Here is an 18,525-nt window from a genome sequence, read left to right on the forward strand (position 1 = left end):
GGCACTGGGAAATGGGTCTGAGTCGAGGGAAAGATGGATGGGGCGAAATACAGAAATATTTTTTAACAAAACCTCTATGAATCTGTCAGTGATCTGAAACTGGGACGGAGGTTCACCTTCCAGCAGGAGAATGACCCCAAGCATACTGCTAAAGCAACATTTGAGTGGCTTAAGGAGAAAAATGTAAATGTGTTGGAATGGCCTAGTCAAAGTCCAGACCTCAATCCAATTGAGAATCTGTGGTCAGACTTAAAGATTGCTGTTCATAAGCGCAAACCATCAAACCTGAAGGAGCTGGAGCAGTTTTCTCTTGAAGAATGGGCAAAAAGCCCAGTGGCAAGATGTGGTAAACTCGTGGAGATTTATCAAAGACAACTTGCAGTTGTGAAAAGGTGGCTCTACAAAGTATTGACATTGGGGGGTGAATACTTATGCACAATGTTTTCTGTTCTTCTGTCTCATTTGATGTTTGCTTCACAATAAAAAAACATATCATGTCTTTAAAATTGGGCATTTTCTGTAAATGAAATGATGTAAACCCTTGAACAATCCATTTTGATTCCAGGCTGTGGGGTAACGAAACACGAAAAATGTCAAGGGGGGTGAATACTTTTGCAAGGCACTGTAAGTCCAAGATCTTATTTTCTTTGGTGGAGCGGCTGACAAACTGCTGGAATGTTGGTAGAGTTGCAGAGAGGGAGACGTTGTTGAAGTCTCCGGAGATCGCCATGAATGAGTTTGGATGCTGTGTTTGTAGCCGAGCAACGACGGAGCTGATGACATCACAGGCTGTGTCTGGTGCGGTACCAGGTATTATATAAACCGCTACCAGAATAACACAGGTAAACTCTCTGGGTAAATAATATGGACGGAAGCTCACAGCTAACAGTTCCATGTCCCTTGTGCATATCTTCTCCTTGACAGTAACATGTCCAGGATGACACCAACGCTGGTTAACCAGCACTGCAATTCCACCACCCTTTAGCTTTCCGCTGTGTTGTCTACTGCGGTCTGCACGGACCGTTTTAAAGCCCGGTACAGACACATTACAGTCAGGGATGTGTTCGTGCAGCCATGTCTCGGTGAAGCACATAATACTGCACTCTCTGTATTCTTTCTGAGACCTTGTTAGCATCTCGAGCTCATCCGTTTTGTTAGCTAGCAATCTCACATTACCCATGACGACAGTTGGTAGAAATGGTTTAAATCTCCATCGCTTTCTCCTCTGTGTCACTCCCACTCTGCATCCTCTTCTCTTTCTTTTCAACTCCATCGGGATTTGATGTGTCGTTTCGCTGATAATCCTGATTTGGGAGAGGTTAATCAGTTGATCCCGATTGTAAACAAGTCTTTTGTTACCATGGAGACTCATCATAACAAGTCTTTTCTTTTTTTTTTTTGTCTTGTCCAGCATTTAAGCAGGCAAAATGGATTTTCTGGATGCTGTATTCTGCTGGGCAAATTTACTTTGCCAAGGGAAGCATCATAGATATAATGCTCCCCTTGATATTCTGGATTTTAATTTGATTTTTTTCAAATTTATTTTGCATAATTGTTTGTATTACAAAGTTTGTACTGCTGGACCGGACCGCAGAGGACAGAAGAGGGACAGAAAGAGAATCGAAAAGAAGAGAAAACAGAAAACACCTTGTAGAAAGAAAAAGAGAGAGAGAAAGGAAAAAAAAAAGATTGAAAAAGAGACCAGCCGACATACATTTGCATGTACATAAGCACACATACACACCCACTTATATATACACACATCCATACACCTATACACACTGGAGTCATGTTCCCCCTGTGGGAGGATAAAGCCATCAACTATCAGGAGAACCCAGAGCTCACAAGCTAAATTAGACACACAGGAAGAAAACCAGCCATTGTTAGTAAATAAACCTGCATGCGACTCAGTGACTGTGTCACATGCAGAACATAAGTGAAACGTGTTCAGAGAAAAGTGATCATGCCAATGTAGCCCCGCCCACACGCAGGCAAGAGGAAGGCCAGGAGAACCCCGAGGCTCGAGCACCCCGCTCCGGAGCCAGCCATGCATCCACCCAGGAGGTGGCAGAGGGGGGGCCCCAGCAGAGCCCCCCACGGTCAGGGGGAACAGGCCCCAGCAGGCCCGGACCGGCATAGCCTGGCTCTGCCAGGCACCGGCCACCCAGGACAGACAGAGTGCGGGCCCCAGGACCCCAAGAGCCCGAAGGCAACCCCCCCACCCCCATAGGCAGAAGGTACAGCCCACGCCAATGGAGAGCCAGGACACCCAGACCGCCATTGAATGGTAGCCAGGCCGCGCCCCAGAGCACCGGCCGCACTCCCCGGGCACCAAGGCCCTTTCACCCCTCCCACTCACTCACTCACTCACACACTCTCACACACTCTCACAGACACAAACACACACACGCGCACTCACATATGTGCACATACATTCCCTTCCTACACACACACACACACACACACACACTATCTATGCTGTTGCTTACAGACACCCCATCTCACACTCCCCCGCTCCTCTGCCCCCCACCCCATTCACACCCCATAACATCCCGCCTCACACGCTCCCCTCGACACACCCGCACTCATACCCCAGCCATCCTCATCCCATTGCCCACCCACTTAACTGAATTATTTCCCCCTTATTTCTCCCTCCTTATTTCTACACAACTTCACCCGTTCGCTCACAGTCAGCCTCCTCTCTCCTTCCTAGCATGCCCCGAGTGCAACGTCCCATGGGGACAGAGGACAGGCAGGCCCCGACAAAGGCCCCCATGACAACGGCCCACCACCCCCAGTGCCCCCATCCCCCACAGATGCAGCCGACCAGCACCCCCTCAGGGCCAGCAGCGCCCTCTCCCAGCCAACCCAGCTGGGGGCCCAGGACTATCGGACAGCACCCCCTTCATAACAAGTCTTGAACGAGCCAAAAAATTGCAGAAAAATCTTCCTTGCAGCACACCCTCCGAACCGGCATGAAATCCTCAGAAAAAAGACCTAATTTGAAGTAATATCTATGTGAGAAGGAGTACTTTAAAAAAAATCAAGATAGCAAGTCAGAGCTACTACAATTTGCTGCAAACAGACGGCGCAATCTAGAATATATATAGGCTATTATGAATTGGCTTTCATTATGTTTGTTTCTGTCTGGAAAGCGTCTTAAGATAGCATTGCCGTAATTTGATGCTATATAAATAAAGTTGAATTGAATTGAACTTGACCGCATTCTCAACAAGATGGCGCCAGCGCAGCTGCAAGCTGCCTGAAAAAGAGGACGAAGAAGAAGGTCTTCCGGCGGAAGTGGAGCTTCAACAGAACTTTGTTGTGGTTCGGTGTTTCTGCCGGAACGATCAGGACGCCTCGGTTCGGTGTTTCCAGCTGAATGTTTCCGAGTTTCAGCAACAATGTCTTCAGTTCAGCATCTGAGAGAGTTTATCAGCGCGCGACTAACTGCTGCTGCTGAAGAAATATTCACAGAGTTTGAAAAAACCATCGTTCAGTACGAAGAAGAGATCGATCGTCAGCGCAGACTGCTGGACGTCACCTGGAAACCTCACGCGCACCTAGAGGCGATAGGTAGGCCCGGCACGAGCCGGGGCTGGCCCGGATTTAGCGGTCTGGACCTGGTCTGGATCCAGGGTTAGCAGTCTGGACCTGGTCTGGACTCGGGTTTAGCAGTCTGAACCTGGTGTGGACCCAGGTTTAGAGGTCTGGATCCAGGGTTAGCAGTCTGGACCTGGTCTGGACGTGGGTTTAGCGGTCTGGACCCGGGTTTAGCAGTCTGAACTGTGAGTTTAGCAGTCTGGACCCGGGTTTAGCAGTCTGAACTGTGAGTTTAGCAGTCTGGACCCAGGTTTAGCGTTCTGGACCCGGTCTGGACCCAGGTTTAGCCTTCTGGACCCGGGTTTAGCGGTCTGAACTGTGAGTTTAGCAGTCTGGACCCAGGTTTAGCAGTCTGGACCCGGTCTGGACCCAGGTTTAGCCTTCTGGACCCGGGTTTAGCGGTCTGAACTGTGAGTTTAGCAGTCTGGACCCAGGTTTAGCAGTCTGGACCCGGTCTGGACCCAGGTTTAGCCTTCTGGACCCGGGTTTAGCGGTCTGAACTGTGAGTTTAGCTGTCTGGACCCAGGTTTAGCAGTCTGGACCCGGTCTGGACCCAGGTTTAGCGTTCTGGACCTAGGTTTAGTGGTCTGGACCCGGGTTTAGCAGTCTGGACTCTGGGTTTAGCAGTCTGGACCTGGTCTAAACCCAGGTTTAGCGGTCTGGACTCTGGGTTTTTCAGTCTAGACCTGGTCTGAACCCAGGTTTAGCGGTCTGGACCCGGGTTTAGCAGTCTGGACTCTGGGTTTAGCAGTCTGGACCTGGTCTAAACCCACGTTTAGCGGTCTGGACTCTGGGTTTTTCAGTCTAGACCTGGTCTGAACCCAGGTTTAGCGGTCTGGACCCGGGTTTAGCGGTCTGGAATCTGGGTTTAGCAGTCTGGACCTGGTCTGAACCCAGGTTTAGCGGTCTGGACTCTGGGTTTCACGGTCTGACGGAACCATGCGTTAGAAAGTCGCAACCGAGTCAGTTTAGGATCATTTATAATCCGGTTTATCTGCAGCCTCTTCCTGCTTTAAATGAATGTGCAACATGCTTCAATTTACACCTGTACAGGTAACACAAACACGAGAGGTCGAGTGGATCAGCCCGGTGCCGCAGAACCAGAACCGTCCACAATGTGGGTCCAGACCAGATCCAGAACAAGGATCTGATTTTAGTCAGTAAAACCTTTTAATGTCTGCAGTTTATTCCAGGGGATTTATTTCACATTAAATCTCCACTGAGATGAAAGGTTTTAAAGAACATTATGTCAATAAAGTTAAATAAAAACACTTCGGAGTTTCAGACAGAGGAGGGGTCTAACGGAGTTCAGCTGCAGGTCGAAACACCTGAACAGCAGGAGACCAGCTTTTCCAGCCAAGTCCACAGCATTCCCGTAAAACACGTCACAAACAAGGAGCGCATCACGTGTTTCCTTCAGACGTTACATCATGCGTGGGTTCCCTTCAGACGTTACATCATGCGTGGCTTTCCTTCAGACGTTACATCACGCGTGGCTTTCCTTCAGACGTTACATCACGCGTGGGTTTCCTTCAGACGTTACATCACGCGTGGGTTTCCTTCAGACGTTACATCACGCGTGGGTTTCCTTCAGACGTTACATCACGCGTGGGTTTCCTTCAGACGTTACATCACGCGTGGGTTTCCTTCAGACGTTACATTACGCGTGGGTTTCCTTCAGACGTTACATCACGCGTGGCTTTCCTTCAGACGTTACATCACGCGTGGGTTCTCTTCAGACGTTACATCACACGTGGGTTCTCTTCAGACGTTACATCACGCGTGGGTTTCCTTCAGACGTTTCATCACGCGTGGGTTTCCTTCAGACGTTACATCACGCGTGGGTTTCCTTCAGACGTTTCATCACGCGTGGGTTTCCTTCAGACGTTTCATCACGCGTGGGTTTCCTTCAGACGTTACATCACGCGTGGGTTTCCTTCAGACGTTTCATCACGCGTGGGTTTCCTTCAGACGTTTCATCATGCATGTTTCTTTCAGACGTTACATCACGCGTGGGTTTCCTTCAGACGTTTCATCACGCGTGGGTTTCCTTCAGACGTTTCATCACGCGTGGGTTTCCTTCAGACGTTACATCATGCATGTTTCCTTCAGACGTTACATTACGCGTGGGTTCCCTTCAGACGTTACATTACGCGTGGGTTCCCTTCAGACGTTACATCACGCGTGGGTTCCCTTCAGACGTTACATCACGCGTGGGTTCCCTTCAGACGTTACATCACGCGTGGGTTTCCTTCAGACGTTACATCACGCGTGGGTTTCCTTCAGACGTTACATCACGCGTGGGTTTCCTTCAGACGTTACATCACGCGTGGCTGTCCTTCAGACGTTACATCACGCGTGGCTTTCCTTCAGACGTTACATCACGCGTGGCTTTCCTTCAGACGTTACATCACGCGTGGCTTTCCTTCAGACGTTACATCACACGTGGGTTCTCTTCAGACGTTACATCACGCGTGTGTTTCCTTCAGACGTTACATCACGCGTGGCTTTCCTTCAGACGTTACATCACACGTGGGTTCTCTTCAGACGTTACATCACACGTGGGTTCTCTTCAGACGTTACATCACACGTGGGTTCTCTTCAGACGTTACATCACGCGTGGCTTTCCTTCAGACGTTACATCACACGTGGGTTCTCTTCAGACGTTACATCACACGTGGGTTCTCTTCAGACGTTACATCACGCGTGGCTTTCCTTCAGACGTTACATCACACGTGGGTTCTCTTCAGACGTTACATCACGCGTGGGTTCTCTTCAGACGTTACATCACGCGTGGCTTTCCTTCAGACGTTACATCACACGTGGGTTCTCTTCAGACGTTACATCACACGTGGGTTTTCTTCAGACGTTACATCACGCGTGGGTTTCCTTCAGACGTTACATCACGCGTGTGTTTCCTTCAGACGTTACATCACGCGTGTGTTTCCTTCAGACGTTACATCACGCGTGTGTTTCCTTCAGACGTTACATCACGCGTGTTTCCTTCAGACGTTACATTACGCGTGTGTTTCCTTCAGATGTTACATCACGCGTGTGTTTCCTTCAGACGTTACATCACGCGTGGGTTCTCTTCAGACGTTACATCACACGTGGGTTCTCTTCAGACGTTACATCACGCGTGGGTTTCTTTCAGACGTTACATCACGCGTGTTTCTTTCAGACGTTACATCACGCGTGGGTTTCCTTCAGACGTTACATCACGCGTGGGTTTCCTTCAGACGTTACATCACGCGTGTGTTTCCTTCTGACTTTACATCACGCGTGGGTTTCTTTCAGACGTTACATCACGCGTGGGTTTCTTTCAGATGTTACATCACGCGTGTGTTTCCTTCAGACGTTACATCACGCGTGGGTTCTCTTCAGACGTTACATCACACGTGGGTTCTCTTCAGACGTTACATCACGCGTGGGTTTCTTTCAGACGTTACATCACGCGTGTGTTTCTTTCAGACGTTACATCACGCGTGTGTTTCCTTCTGACTTTACATCACGCGTGGGTTTCTTTCAGACGTTACATCACGAGTGTGTTTCCTTCTGACGTTACATCACGCGTGTGTTTCCTTCAGAGGTTACATCATACATGTTTCCTTCAGACGTTACATCACGCGTGTGTTTCCTTCCGACGTTTCATCACGCGTGTGTTTCCTTCAGACGTTTCATCACGCGTGTTTCCTTCAGACGTTTCATCACGCGTGGGTTTCCTTCAGACGTTTCATCATGCATGTTTCCTTCAGACATTACGATACGCGCGTTTCCTTCAGACATTACGATACGCATGTTTCCTTCAGACATTACGATACGCACGTTTCCTTCAGACGTTACGATACGCGCGTTTCCTTCAGACGTTACGACGCGCGTTTCCTTCAGACGTTACGACGCGCGTTTCCTTCAGACGTTACGACGCGCGTTTCCTTCAGACGTTACGACGCGCGTTTCCGTCAGACGTCACGACGTGCTTTTCCTTCAGACGTCACGACGCGCCTTTCCTTCAGATGTCATGACGCGCCTTTCCTTCAGATGTCATGACGCGCCTTTCCTTCAGATGTTACGACGCGCCTTTCCTTCAGATGTTACGACGCGCGTTTCCTTCAGACGTTGCGACGCACGTTTCCTTCAGACGTCATTGCGCGCATGTGTGCTTCAGACGTCATTGCGCGCGTCTCCTTCAGACGTCATTGTGCACGTGTCTCCTTCAGACTTCATTGCGCGCGTCTACTTCAGACGTCATTGCGCGCGTGTCTCCTTCAGACGTTACATCACGCGTGTGTTTCCTTCAGAGGTTACATCATGCATGTTTCCTTCAGACGTTACATCACGCGTGTGTTTCCTTCAGACGTTTCATCACGCGTGTGTTTCCTTCAGACGTTTCATCACGCGTGTTTCCTTCAGACGTTTCATCACGCGTGTGTTTCCTTCAGACGTTTCATCACGCGTGTGTTTCCTTCAGACGTTTCATCACGCGTGTGTTTCCTTCAGACGTTTCATCACGCGTGGGTTTCCTTCAGACGTTTCATCATGCATGTTTCCTTCAGACATTACGATACGCGCGTTTCCTTCAGACATTACGATACGCATGTTTCCTTCAGACATTACGATACGCATGTTTCCTTCAGACATTACGATACGCATGTTTCCTTCAGACATTACGATACGCGCGTTTCCTTCAGACGTTACGATACGCGCGTTTCCTTCAGACGTTACGACGCGCGTTTCCTTCAGACGTTACGACGCGCGTTTCCTTCAGACGTTACGACGTGCTTTTCCTTCAGACGTCACGACGCGCCTTTCCTTCAGATGTTACGACGCGCCTTTCCTTCAGATGTTACGACGCGCCTTTCCTTCAGATGTTACGACGCGCGTTTCCTTCAGACGTTGCGACGCACGTTTCCTTCAGACGTCATTGCGCGCATGTGTGCTTCAGACGTCATTGCGCGCGTGTCTCCTTCAGACTTCATTGCGCGCGTGTCTCCTTCAGACGTCATTGTGCGCGTGTCTCCTTCAGACTTCATTGCGCGCGTCTCCTTCAGACGTTATTGCGCGCGTTTCCTTCAGATGTCACGACGCGCCTGTTTCCTTCGGACGTTACGACGCTCCTGTTTCCTTCAGACGTCACGACGCTCCTGTTTCCTTCAGACGTCACGACGCGCGTGTTTCCTTCAGACGTCACGACGCGCGTGTTTCCATCAGACGTCACGACGCGCGTGTTTCCATCAGACGTCACGACGCGCGTGTTTCCATCAGACGTCACGAGGCGCGTGTTTCCATCAGACGTCACGACGCGCGTGTTTCCATCAGACGTCACGACGCGCGTGTTTCCATCAGACGTCACGACGCGCGTGTTTCCATCAGACGTCACGACGCGCGTGTTTCCATCAGACGTCACGACGCGCGTGTTTCCATCAGACGTCACGACGCGCGTGTTTCCATCAGACGTCACGACGCGCGTGTTTCCATCAGACGTCACGACGCGCGTGTTTCCATCAGACGTCACGACGCGCGTGTTTCCATCAGACGTCACGACGCGCGTGTTTCCTTCAGACGTCACGACGCGCGTGTTTCCATCAGACGTCACGACGCGCGTTTCCATCAGACGTCACGACGCGCGTTTCCATCAGACGTCACGACGCGCGTGTTTCCATCAGACGTCACGACGCGCGTGTTTCCATCAGACGTCACGACGCGCGTGTTTCCATCAGACGTCACGACGCGCGTGTTTCCATCAGACGTCACGACGCGCGTGTTTCCATCAGACGTCACGACGCGCGTGTTTCCATCAGACGTCACGACGCGCGTGTTTCCATCAGACGTCACGACGCGCGTGTTTCCATCAGACGTCACGACGCGCGTGTTTCCTTCAGACGTCACGACGCGCGTGTTTCCTTCAGACGTCACGACGCGCGTGTTTCCATCAGACGTCACGACGCGCGTTTCCATCAGACGTCACGACGCGCGTGTTTCCATCAGACGTCACGACGCGCGTGTTTCCATCATACGTCACGACGCGCGTGTTTCCATCATACGTCACGACGCGTGTGTTTCCATCAGACGTCACATCGCGCGTGTTTCCTTCAGACGTCACGACGCGCGTTTCCTTCAGACGTTACATCGCGCGTGTTTCCATCATACGTCACGACGCGCGTGTTTCCATCATACGTCACGACGCGCGTGTTTCCATCAGACGTTACATCGCGCGTGTTTCCTTCAGACGTCACGACGCGCGTTTCCTTCAGACGTTACATCGCGCGTGTTTCCTTCAGACGTCACGACGCGCGTTTCCTTCAGACGTTACATCGCGCGTGTTTCCATCAGACGTCACGACGCGCGTTTCCTTTAGACGTTACATCGCGCGTGTTTCCTTCAGACGTCACGACGCGCGTTTCCTTTAGATGTTACATCGTGCGTTTCCATCAGACGTCACGACGCGCGTTTCCTTTAGATGTTACATCGTGCGTTTCCATCAGACGTCACGACGCGCATTTCCTTTAGACGTTACATCGCGCGTGTTTCTTTTAGACGTTACATCGCACGTGTTTCCTTTAGACGTTACATCGCGCGTTTCCTTCAGATGTTACATCCTGTACATGTTTCCTTCAGATGTTACGACACGCGTGCTTCCTCCAGACGTTATGACACGTGTGTGTTTCCTTCAGGTACACATGTTGCCAAGTAACCAGGTGTCGTCATGTCAGGGTTTTCCACTTGCCTTGAAGGAAATCTTTTCCCTCATTTCTGTAATTTTTGTAAAACTTGGTCGAGGTTGTATTTTCTCTCCATCTCTTCATCGTCCATACGCACTTCGCCATCTTTACCTGAAGTGAACTGGTCATGTGACCCTACATCGCATCCAGTATGAATATAATTTTACGATTTGCTTTTATTCCAAACCACCTGATGAGAGCATAAAACCCTTTTGGTGGTATTTGAGTTTTTTTCCTACGTTGGCGTTTCCATTAGCAGTTTTTATTCCGATCGTTCATATTTTCGTGATTCTAGGAGTTATAGAAATGCTGCCAGAGCCAGCGTCAGACCAGTTCTCGAGGTCCTAAAGAGAAGATTGTTTCTGAACGTGCATACGTTGGTTTCTACTTTGTTTTTCATGATTCGTAACTTCCTTCACAAACTTTCAGATTTTTCTGCGATTTCCCTCCGTCCATAACAAACTTCCTGTTTGTTTTCTCCTGCAGAACTCCCAGCGCATTACATCTGCACCAAGGGCGATGCAGCCAATAAGCAGAGTTCAGTCCATAAATCCAGTCCGGATCGGGACGGGAAGTCCAGTCCGGATGGGGACGGGAAGTCCAGTCCGGATGGGGACGGGAAGTCCAGTCCGGATCGGAACGGGAAATCCAGTCCGGATCGGAACGGGAAATCCAGTCCGGATCGGGATGGGAAGTCCAGTTTGGATCGAAAGAGGAAGTCCAGTTCAGGTCAGAAATCCAGTCCGGGTGGAAATGGGAAGTCCAGTCCGAATCGGTACAGGAAGTCCAGTCCAGATTGGAACGGGGAGTCCAGTCTGGATGGGAAGGAACCAGAACCTCTGCAGGTCAAAGAGGAGCCGGAGGAGATGAGCATCGGTCAGATGGAAGAACTGCTGGTCCTGAAGCAGGAGGCTGATATCGTCATGGTAACGCCTCCCTGTGAGGAGCTGGATGACAGCGAGCCGGAACCAGACAGGGACCTGCTCCTCTTTCTCGGTTCCGGTGTCGAGAACCAAAACCAGAACAGAGGCAAGCGTGAAAGTCCTGACCTGATTGAAATCTCTGATGTGAAGGGAAAGCCGGACGGGGACGGAAGTCCCGACGAGGACGTTCAGTGCGTTTCCAACCCGAGTGAAACATTCACCAAATGCGAGATCTTTGAAGACGTGTTCAGGTTCAACCCCAACCTGAAGGAGCGTTTTCTATCCCACGGCAACCAGAAGCCGCTGATCTGCGACGTTTGTGGGAAGAGATTCAGTTCTTTGTCCACACTGAAGGTTCATTCGAAGATCCACACCGGGGTGGGTCTCTGGTACTGCAAGATATGCGGCAGAGGTTTCACTCGGAGGGATATTCTGAGACTCCACATGAGGATTCACACGGGCGAGAAGCCGTATTTCTGCAAGACATGCGGGAAAAGTTTCCGACACAGCGGCACCCTGACGGACCACGAGAGGACTCACACCGGGGAGAAGCCGTACACCTGCAACTTCTGCTGGAAGAGCTTCACCTACAAAAGGGGACTGACCGTCCACCTGAGGACGCACACCTTCATGAGCCTATGATTGTTATTATTTATCCAGACTGATAACCGAAGTTCCATACGGAAACTGTCGATATAAAAAACTTTAACAATGTTTAGGTTTTTTCTGGATTTGCTGATGACGGGTTTTCCGTGGAGGAATGCATCTGTGTGACACAAAGGTGAAGATATTTGTTAGCTATGCTATGGAGACTGTTAGCTACGCAGGCTTTTAGCTTTATAGCTACTCGGGCTGGGCGATATGACAATATATCATCTGGGCGATGGAAAATGTCTGGTTTCACATGAGGCTCTATCGTTTATGCCGCGGTTAGCTGCTTTACGGCAGTATTTTACGTCAGGAAGTGCTTTACGGCGCATTCCTGGTAGCAGACGCTTTTCGGAGCAGGATAATTCACTAAAAGATGACCAGCCGACCTAAACCGATAAGAGGGGAAATTTCTGGTTTGGATAAAAAAGACCAACGTGGAACAGACCAGCTTTCAGTCCCAACAACGTCTTCGACACAACTAGCTCGTTTTATCATCTGCAAAGAATACAGTCACCGATCAAAAGCAGCGTCGAATGAAAGCGTATTATGTTTAACTCCCAACGCTGCAACAGGCTTTCAGCGTGGAACACCAGACAGCTGTAGTTCCCACAGATAAAAGGAGATCACTGCTGCCGTTGCCAAACACATCTGCAAAGCCATGGTTCCAGTCTACACTGTCGAGAAAGGCGTGTTTCGTGAGTTGGTTCAAACTTTCAATCTGACGTACAAAATTCCAAGCCTACGGACAAGAAATATTTAGTACATAGCATCTGTCATTCCTTTAGTTTGTCATTTCAAACTGTGCAGTTTTATATAAAGCATTCAGTAATAAAATTACAAAAAAATATATATATCAAGATGTCTGTCGTTATCGGGATATACATTGGAATATGAAGTTCTGGTTTTATCGCCCAGCCCTAATGACGACGGTTGACTACAGAGATGGTTAGCTACATAGCTACGCAGACCGTTAACTACATAGACAGCTAGGGGTGCAGATGGTTAGCTATGTAGCTACGCAGACCGTTAACTACATAGCTACATAGACAGCTAGCAGTGCAGATGGTTAGCTATGTAGCTACAAAGACCATTAACTACATAGCTACATAGACAGTTAGCTAACTAGGGAGCTAGCTACATAGACAACTAGCAACGCAGGCGGTGAGCGACGCGGATGATTGATTGTGGACTTATACAGATGGTTAGTGTAGCTACGCAGATAGTTGTAATGGTTATAAAAGCATAGCTACGTAGCTATGCAGAATGTTACCTACATAGCTACAAAGACTGTTAGCTATGCAGAGGTTTAGCTACATATCTATACCAACAGTTACCTCCATAGCGTCATGGACAGCTAGCAACGCGGGCGGTGAGCGGCGCGGACGGTTGACTACAGAGATGCTTAGCTATGTAGACCGTCACTTACATAGCTACATAGCTAGCTAGCTACATAGACAGGTAGCAACGCGGGTGGTGAGCGACGCAGACGTTTGACGGTGGACTTAATGAGAATGTTTGTGTTTTTGTTTCCTCTAAATGAGACGTTTCTCTTCAGAGACACTTTGGTATGAAATGTTCAGTGTTTTCCGGCTGTAAACTAAAAACAATGAAAATGGTTTAGACATAAAAAGCAGGTGTTTCTGGAGCTGCAGGGTTTAGTTGGTGCGTCCAGGCCGTCGTGTAACATAATCTTCCCTTCATCTTGTTTTCTATTAAGTCGACCTGGATGATCGTAGTTTTCTGTTTATTATGGACAAAAAGTTTGTTTTAATTCTTTAGTTTTAATCTTTAAAATTAAAAAATGCAATAATTTGTTATTTTTGTGCTTTTATATATTTTAATCTTTTTTCTGTGTATTTCTGGCTGTAATCTGTAAATAAACGGACTGGTTACAGAGCTGTTCTGGTTTTTATTTCCAGCTTTTCCAGATGATTGATTGTTACTACCAATCAATAAATTCAATCAATAAATATCCAGGCCTGAGCGAGGAGCCACATTTTAATGGTTAAAAAGTCACCAGCTGATTCTTCTTTTGGTCACCGTCGCCTGGAGAAATGATTAAATGTACGAACTTGCTGAGGAGGTAAAACGTTTGTAGGTGTCCAAATAAAAAGCCTGTTCTGAAATTTGTAGCTAAAATCAGGCAGTGAAGCAGCAGATAATATGCTTGAAGTAAATTATGACAGTGACTGTTTAGAAAATATACATTTATTTTAAATGTAAATATGTACACAGTTAAATATCTTTATTAATTCCCTTTTTATATTCATAAAAATGTTTGTTTTTAATATCCTGGATGCGTTATGAAGCAAAGCAAAGTCAGCTCGCTGCAGGCAGCTAATTAAACACAGGTTGTCCATACTGCCCCTCTTTATATTTCATTCTTTGTTGCTTCTGTTCAGTAAATAATGTAGTTTTTAACCTGCTTTTACGTTTGTTTGTACCATCTTCAGCTCCTGCTGCAATGCATTGTGGTCTACATTATGCTAGTTTTTGCTAACATGCTAAGAGACGAAGGCAGCTGGGTAAAGGACTTGTTTAGGAGACATTGGGAAATGAAGCATTGGCCTGCGATGCAGGAAAACACATCTGGACGTTGGTTAGCGAGTCCTGGAAGGAAGCAACGGGAGATTGTTCGTGGAAAACCGGTGAGCAGTCAGTGATTCTTTGGTTTTTTGCTTCAGTCTTCTAGATGAGATAGAAACTCTTCGATGTCTTCACACCTTCGGTTTCTGCTTTTTCCCGCCATCTTCCTGAGGATGAGGATGCTGTCCTGACGGTAGGAGGACGGATGTGGAATGGCGGCCGCCATCATGTGGTTTTCTATGGACTGGTCCACGTCCTTCCGGGTGGAGTGTAGGTACTTAGCGTAGCAGTTGTAAAGCATCTGAGCCTCTTCGGGATCCAGATCTTGTGTCAGCAGGTCTTTGAACATCCGGTCGGCCTCTGCTTGCTGACACTTAGCGTACAATCCTGCCAGATGGATTTGTGTCTTCAGAGAAGAGTGAGGATAAAGACGGATGACGTCCCTGCACAGGCTGATGGCCCTGTCCAACATGCTCTGCTCATGGTTGCCGCTCTGGTTGAAGATCCTCCTCCAGTAGCAGATGGCGGCGCAACGTTTCATGTACCGGGCATCCGGATGCCTCTCCAGGGCCTCTTCTGCCAAATCAATAGCTTCATCTATGGATATAAACCTTCTGTAGAGCCTCAGTAGAGGGTTGATGCCGCTGTAGCTGCTGACCGGTTTCCTTAAAACCCTTCTCGCCAACGCTCGAGCTTCTTCTTCTACTTCCTGTCCTTTTGCAGCGCAGGCCTCCAAGTAAAGAGCAGCAAGGTACAAGTTCTCTGGATCGTGCTCTCTGGCGATTTTCATCTTCTCCAAGACGTCGGTCCTCTGGGCTTTCATGTGGGGGTTAAAGGCGCTCGCTGAGGCCAAGACGCGGCTGGTCTGCCACTCCACCATGTCCGGTTGCATCCGCACGGCTCTCTGGAAGTAATCTGCAGCCTGCAGCTTCTTGTCAAACTTCATCAGGGTCCAGGCCTTCTCCACACAGATCTCTGGATGGAGCTCACCCTGGCATGGAGACGGGTACACCTCCATCAGGACGGAGACCTCCAACAAGTAGTATCGGCTCTGTGCTGGTTCTCCCAGGAGGTGGTGCAGCCAAGCCAGATTCCCGTAGTTCACCACCAACCAGGGACCCTCGTCTGAGACCGTGTTCCTCATCTGGCGGAAAGCCTCGGTGGCCCTGCCGAAGAAGCGCCGGGCCTCTTCCACAAAGCCCAGCTGCTGATGAAGGAACCCCTGCAGATTGTACATGTGACCCAACCAGCTGTACCCCTCTTCCGACCCGATGTCCTGCAGCTGGTCCCGGATATGGAAGAGTTTGGACCTGCTGGCATTCAGATCCCACGTGAAGTGGCACTCAAGGGCCTCCAGGTGGGACTCTATCGTGGACCGGCTCCGGGCAGCACTGAAGGACCAGAAGGATAAGCAAAACAGACCAAACTTACTACGTTTTAGATGTTTTCTTGTGAGAAAAGCAGAATAAAAGATGGCGAGGAAAAAAGACAGAAACAAAAAAATAAATTAAAGAAAATTAAATTAAAAAACAGGAAAAAATGTTTTCAATCTGGAGACTAAACATCTATTTCTGCTGGATGCGGAAAAAATGGATGGACAGCTTTGTCCGTATCCTACATGGTCCATTTATAAGGAGCTGAGCAACCCATCAGTGCACGCCCAAGGGCCAGTGCTGAGGTTTATACCTGATACAACCACCAACCAGGCCAGAAATCTGGGAAAGCGATGGACTGGGACCTGAAAACCACCAACTGGGCCAGAAATCTGGGAAAGCGATGGACTGGGACCTGAAAACCACCAACCAGACCAGGAATCTGGGTTTGAGATGGACTGGGACCTGAAAACCACCAACTGGGCCAGAAATCTGGGTGTAGCGATGGACTGGGACCTGAAAACCACCAACCAGACCAGGAATCTGGGTTTGAGATGGACTGGGACCTGAAAACAACCAACCAGGCCAGAAATCTGGGTGTAGCGATGGACTGGGACCTGAAAACCACCAACCAGACCAGGAATCTGGGTTTGAGATGGACTGGGACCTGAAAACAACCAACCAGGCCAGAAATCTGGGTGTAGCGATGGACTGGGACCTGAAAACCACCAACCAGACCAGGAATCTGGGTTTGAGATGGACTGGGACCTGAAAACCACCAACCAGACCAGGAATCTGGGTTTGAGATGGACTGGGACCTGAAAACAACCATCCTGACCAGGAATCTGGGTTTGAGATGGACTGGGACCTGAAAACAACCAACCAGGCCAGAAATCTGGGTGTAGCGATGGACTGGGACCTGAAAACAACCATCCTGACCAGGAATCTGGGTTTGAGATGGACTGGGACCTGAAAACAACCAACCAGGCCAGGAATCTGGGTGTAGCGATGGACTCGGACTTCTTTACAGAATTTTAAACCACTTCATATGAAAAAATGGATGACAAATAAATTCTTTTGATCTTGAATCAATATTAAGAAGAAAGACACTCTGACCTCGAACCTCCACAAAGCAAAATGTTAAAGAATCCTTTAAAAGGCCCTGGATCCAAACGGTGACCCGGATCAGCACCAAAATTAAATCAGCTATTCCTTTTTTATATTTCCAACAATTCCTGAAAATTTCAAGAAAATCCTTCCAGAATTTTTTCAGTTATCTTGAACACAAACAGATAAATGTCGGTAAATTATTTTCAGCAAACTACCAGTTTTCCTTTCTTGATTTTCAGATTGTTGTTATTTTTATTTTGTGTTTGTGGCTTAATTCAGTTTAATGTGGTCCTGCTGCCCCAGCAGATCCATCAGGAGAGCCACGTAGGGAAATAAGAAAGTCTGAACGACTGGATTTGGAAGAGCACATCATCAGGATAAGAAGAACTTCATGCAATCTGGATTTCCAGACATTAATAATCTAGTTTGTCTGGTTGCAGACTCTCCTGTAAGACTGGAACTGTTTTATAGACGCTGCAGATTAAAGAAAAGATGTCGTTTCTCACCTCATCGTCCTGCTGTGACTCGACTCAGATCCAGATAAAACCAGTCAAGTCCAACGTCTGATCTGTTATAAATTACCTCACTGAGCGTCAGATGAAACCCAGTCAAGAACTTGTTCTGGATGATGTGGATTTGCTTTATGAGCAGACTTTTCGTCCTGACGGGGATTATTGAGCCGTTCCAGCTGAAAAGGTTAAAGTCCACATAAAGTCAACACGTGTCCACGTCTCTTAATAAGTCCAGCCTCCCTGACTGGTGCTTTGAGACGCAAACAGAGCGAAATAAAAGCAGATTTTTTTATGCAGATGGAGGAAGTTAGAGATGATTTCAGTCAGACTGATCGTATGTTAATGTGATGGAGATGCTGTGCATCATTTGAGGCAGAAAAACCCGCTAATCTCACAGCAAAAGTGCCTTACTCATCTTCTAAGGAGACAGGAATATGACAGAAATCCCAATCTGGACAAACTATGACCAGGAAATGATGCTATCAGGCTTATGTAAAAATACTTTAATACTTTGTTCCTGTTACACACTGACATCAATCCTGATGTTTTATTTTATTCTCATTGCACTTTGCTCCAGTGTTATTTATTTACTTACCTAATTGTTTTTAATTTATTCATTCATTCATTCATTTTCTGAACCGCTTATTCCAATTCAGGGTCGTGGGGAATCTGGAGCCTATCCCAGCTGGCTTTGGGCGACAGGCAGGGTACACCCTGGACAGCTCGCCAGTCCATCACAGGGCAGTTTAATAAGTGTTTTTAGTTGAATTTTTAGTTTTAGATTAATTTAATTTAATTTAATTTAATTTAATTTAATTTAATGGCCCTGTGATGGACTGGCGACCTGTCCAGGTGTACCCGCCTTTCGCCTGATTGGCTCCAGCTTCCTCGCAACGCTTATTATAACCCTGGATCACCAGTGAGCTGAAAAAGCTGCTGAACATCAAAAAGAAAGCCTTCAGGGATGGAGACAGGGAGTTATTGAGGGCAACACAATAACAACTTAAAACACAAACTAAGAAGTGCAAGGAGGACTACAGGAAGAAGT

General features: G+C 48.2%; 2 protein-coding genes across 2 annotated transcripts; one reads left to right on the forward strand and one right to left on the reverse strand.

Annotated features, from left to right (window-relative positions):
• The first annotated feature begins 3,335 nt into the window (after positions 1-3,335).
• LOC306759785 (uncharacterized protein) lies at positions 3,336-13,649 on the forward strand. The gene is made up of 2 exons (XM_079245518.1): positions 3,336-3,576; positions 10,809-13,649. Exons 1-2 carry the CDS (start codon positions 3,405-3,407, stop codon positions 11,885-11,887), a joined length of 1,251 nt encoding a protein of 416 aa, XP_079101644.1. The 5' UTR covers positions 3,336-3,404; the 3' UTR covers positions 11,888-13,649.
• Positions 13,650-14,576: 927 nt separating this feature from the next.
• On the reverse strand, positions 14,577-17,892 carry LOC306759490 (interferon-induced protein with tetratricopeptide repeats 3-like; the record flags this gene model as incomplete). Its single annotated transcript, XM_079245158.1, has 2 exons — positions 14,577-15,873; positions 17,873-17,892. The coding sequence occupies 2 exons, from the start codon at positions 17,890-17,892 to the stop codon at positions 14,577-14,579; spliced, it is 1,317 nt and encodes a 438-aa protein (XP_079101284.1).
• Positions 17,893-18,525: the final 633 nt, after the last annotated feature.

This window comes from Telmatherina bonti, assembly GCF_933228915.1.
Source record: "Telmatherina bonti genome assembly, chromosome: 8".
Lineage (NCBI taxonomy): Eukaryota > Metazoa > Chordata > Actinopteri > Atheriniformes > Telmatherinidae > Telmatherina > Telmatherina bonti.

Bases quoted from the DNA above. Each gene is read 5' to 3' on its own strand.
- LOC306759785 (XM_079245518.1), top strand. From the start codon at position 3,405: ATGTCTTCAGTTCAGCATCTGAGAGAGTTTATCAGCGCGCGACTAACT. The intron at 3,577-10,808 runs GTAGGCCCGGCA...TTTCTCCTGCAG, and splicing joins CGCGCACCTAGAGGCGATAG to AACTCCCAGCGCATTACATC.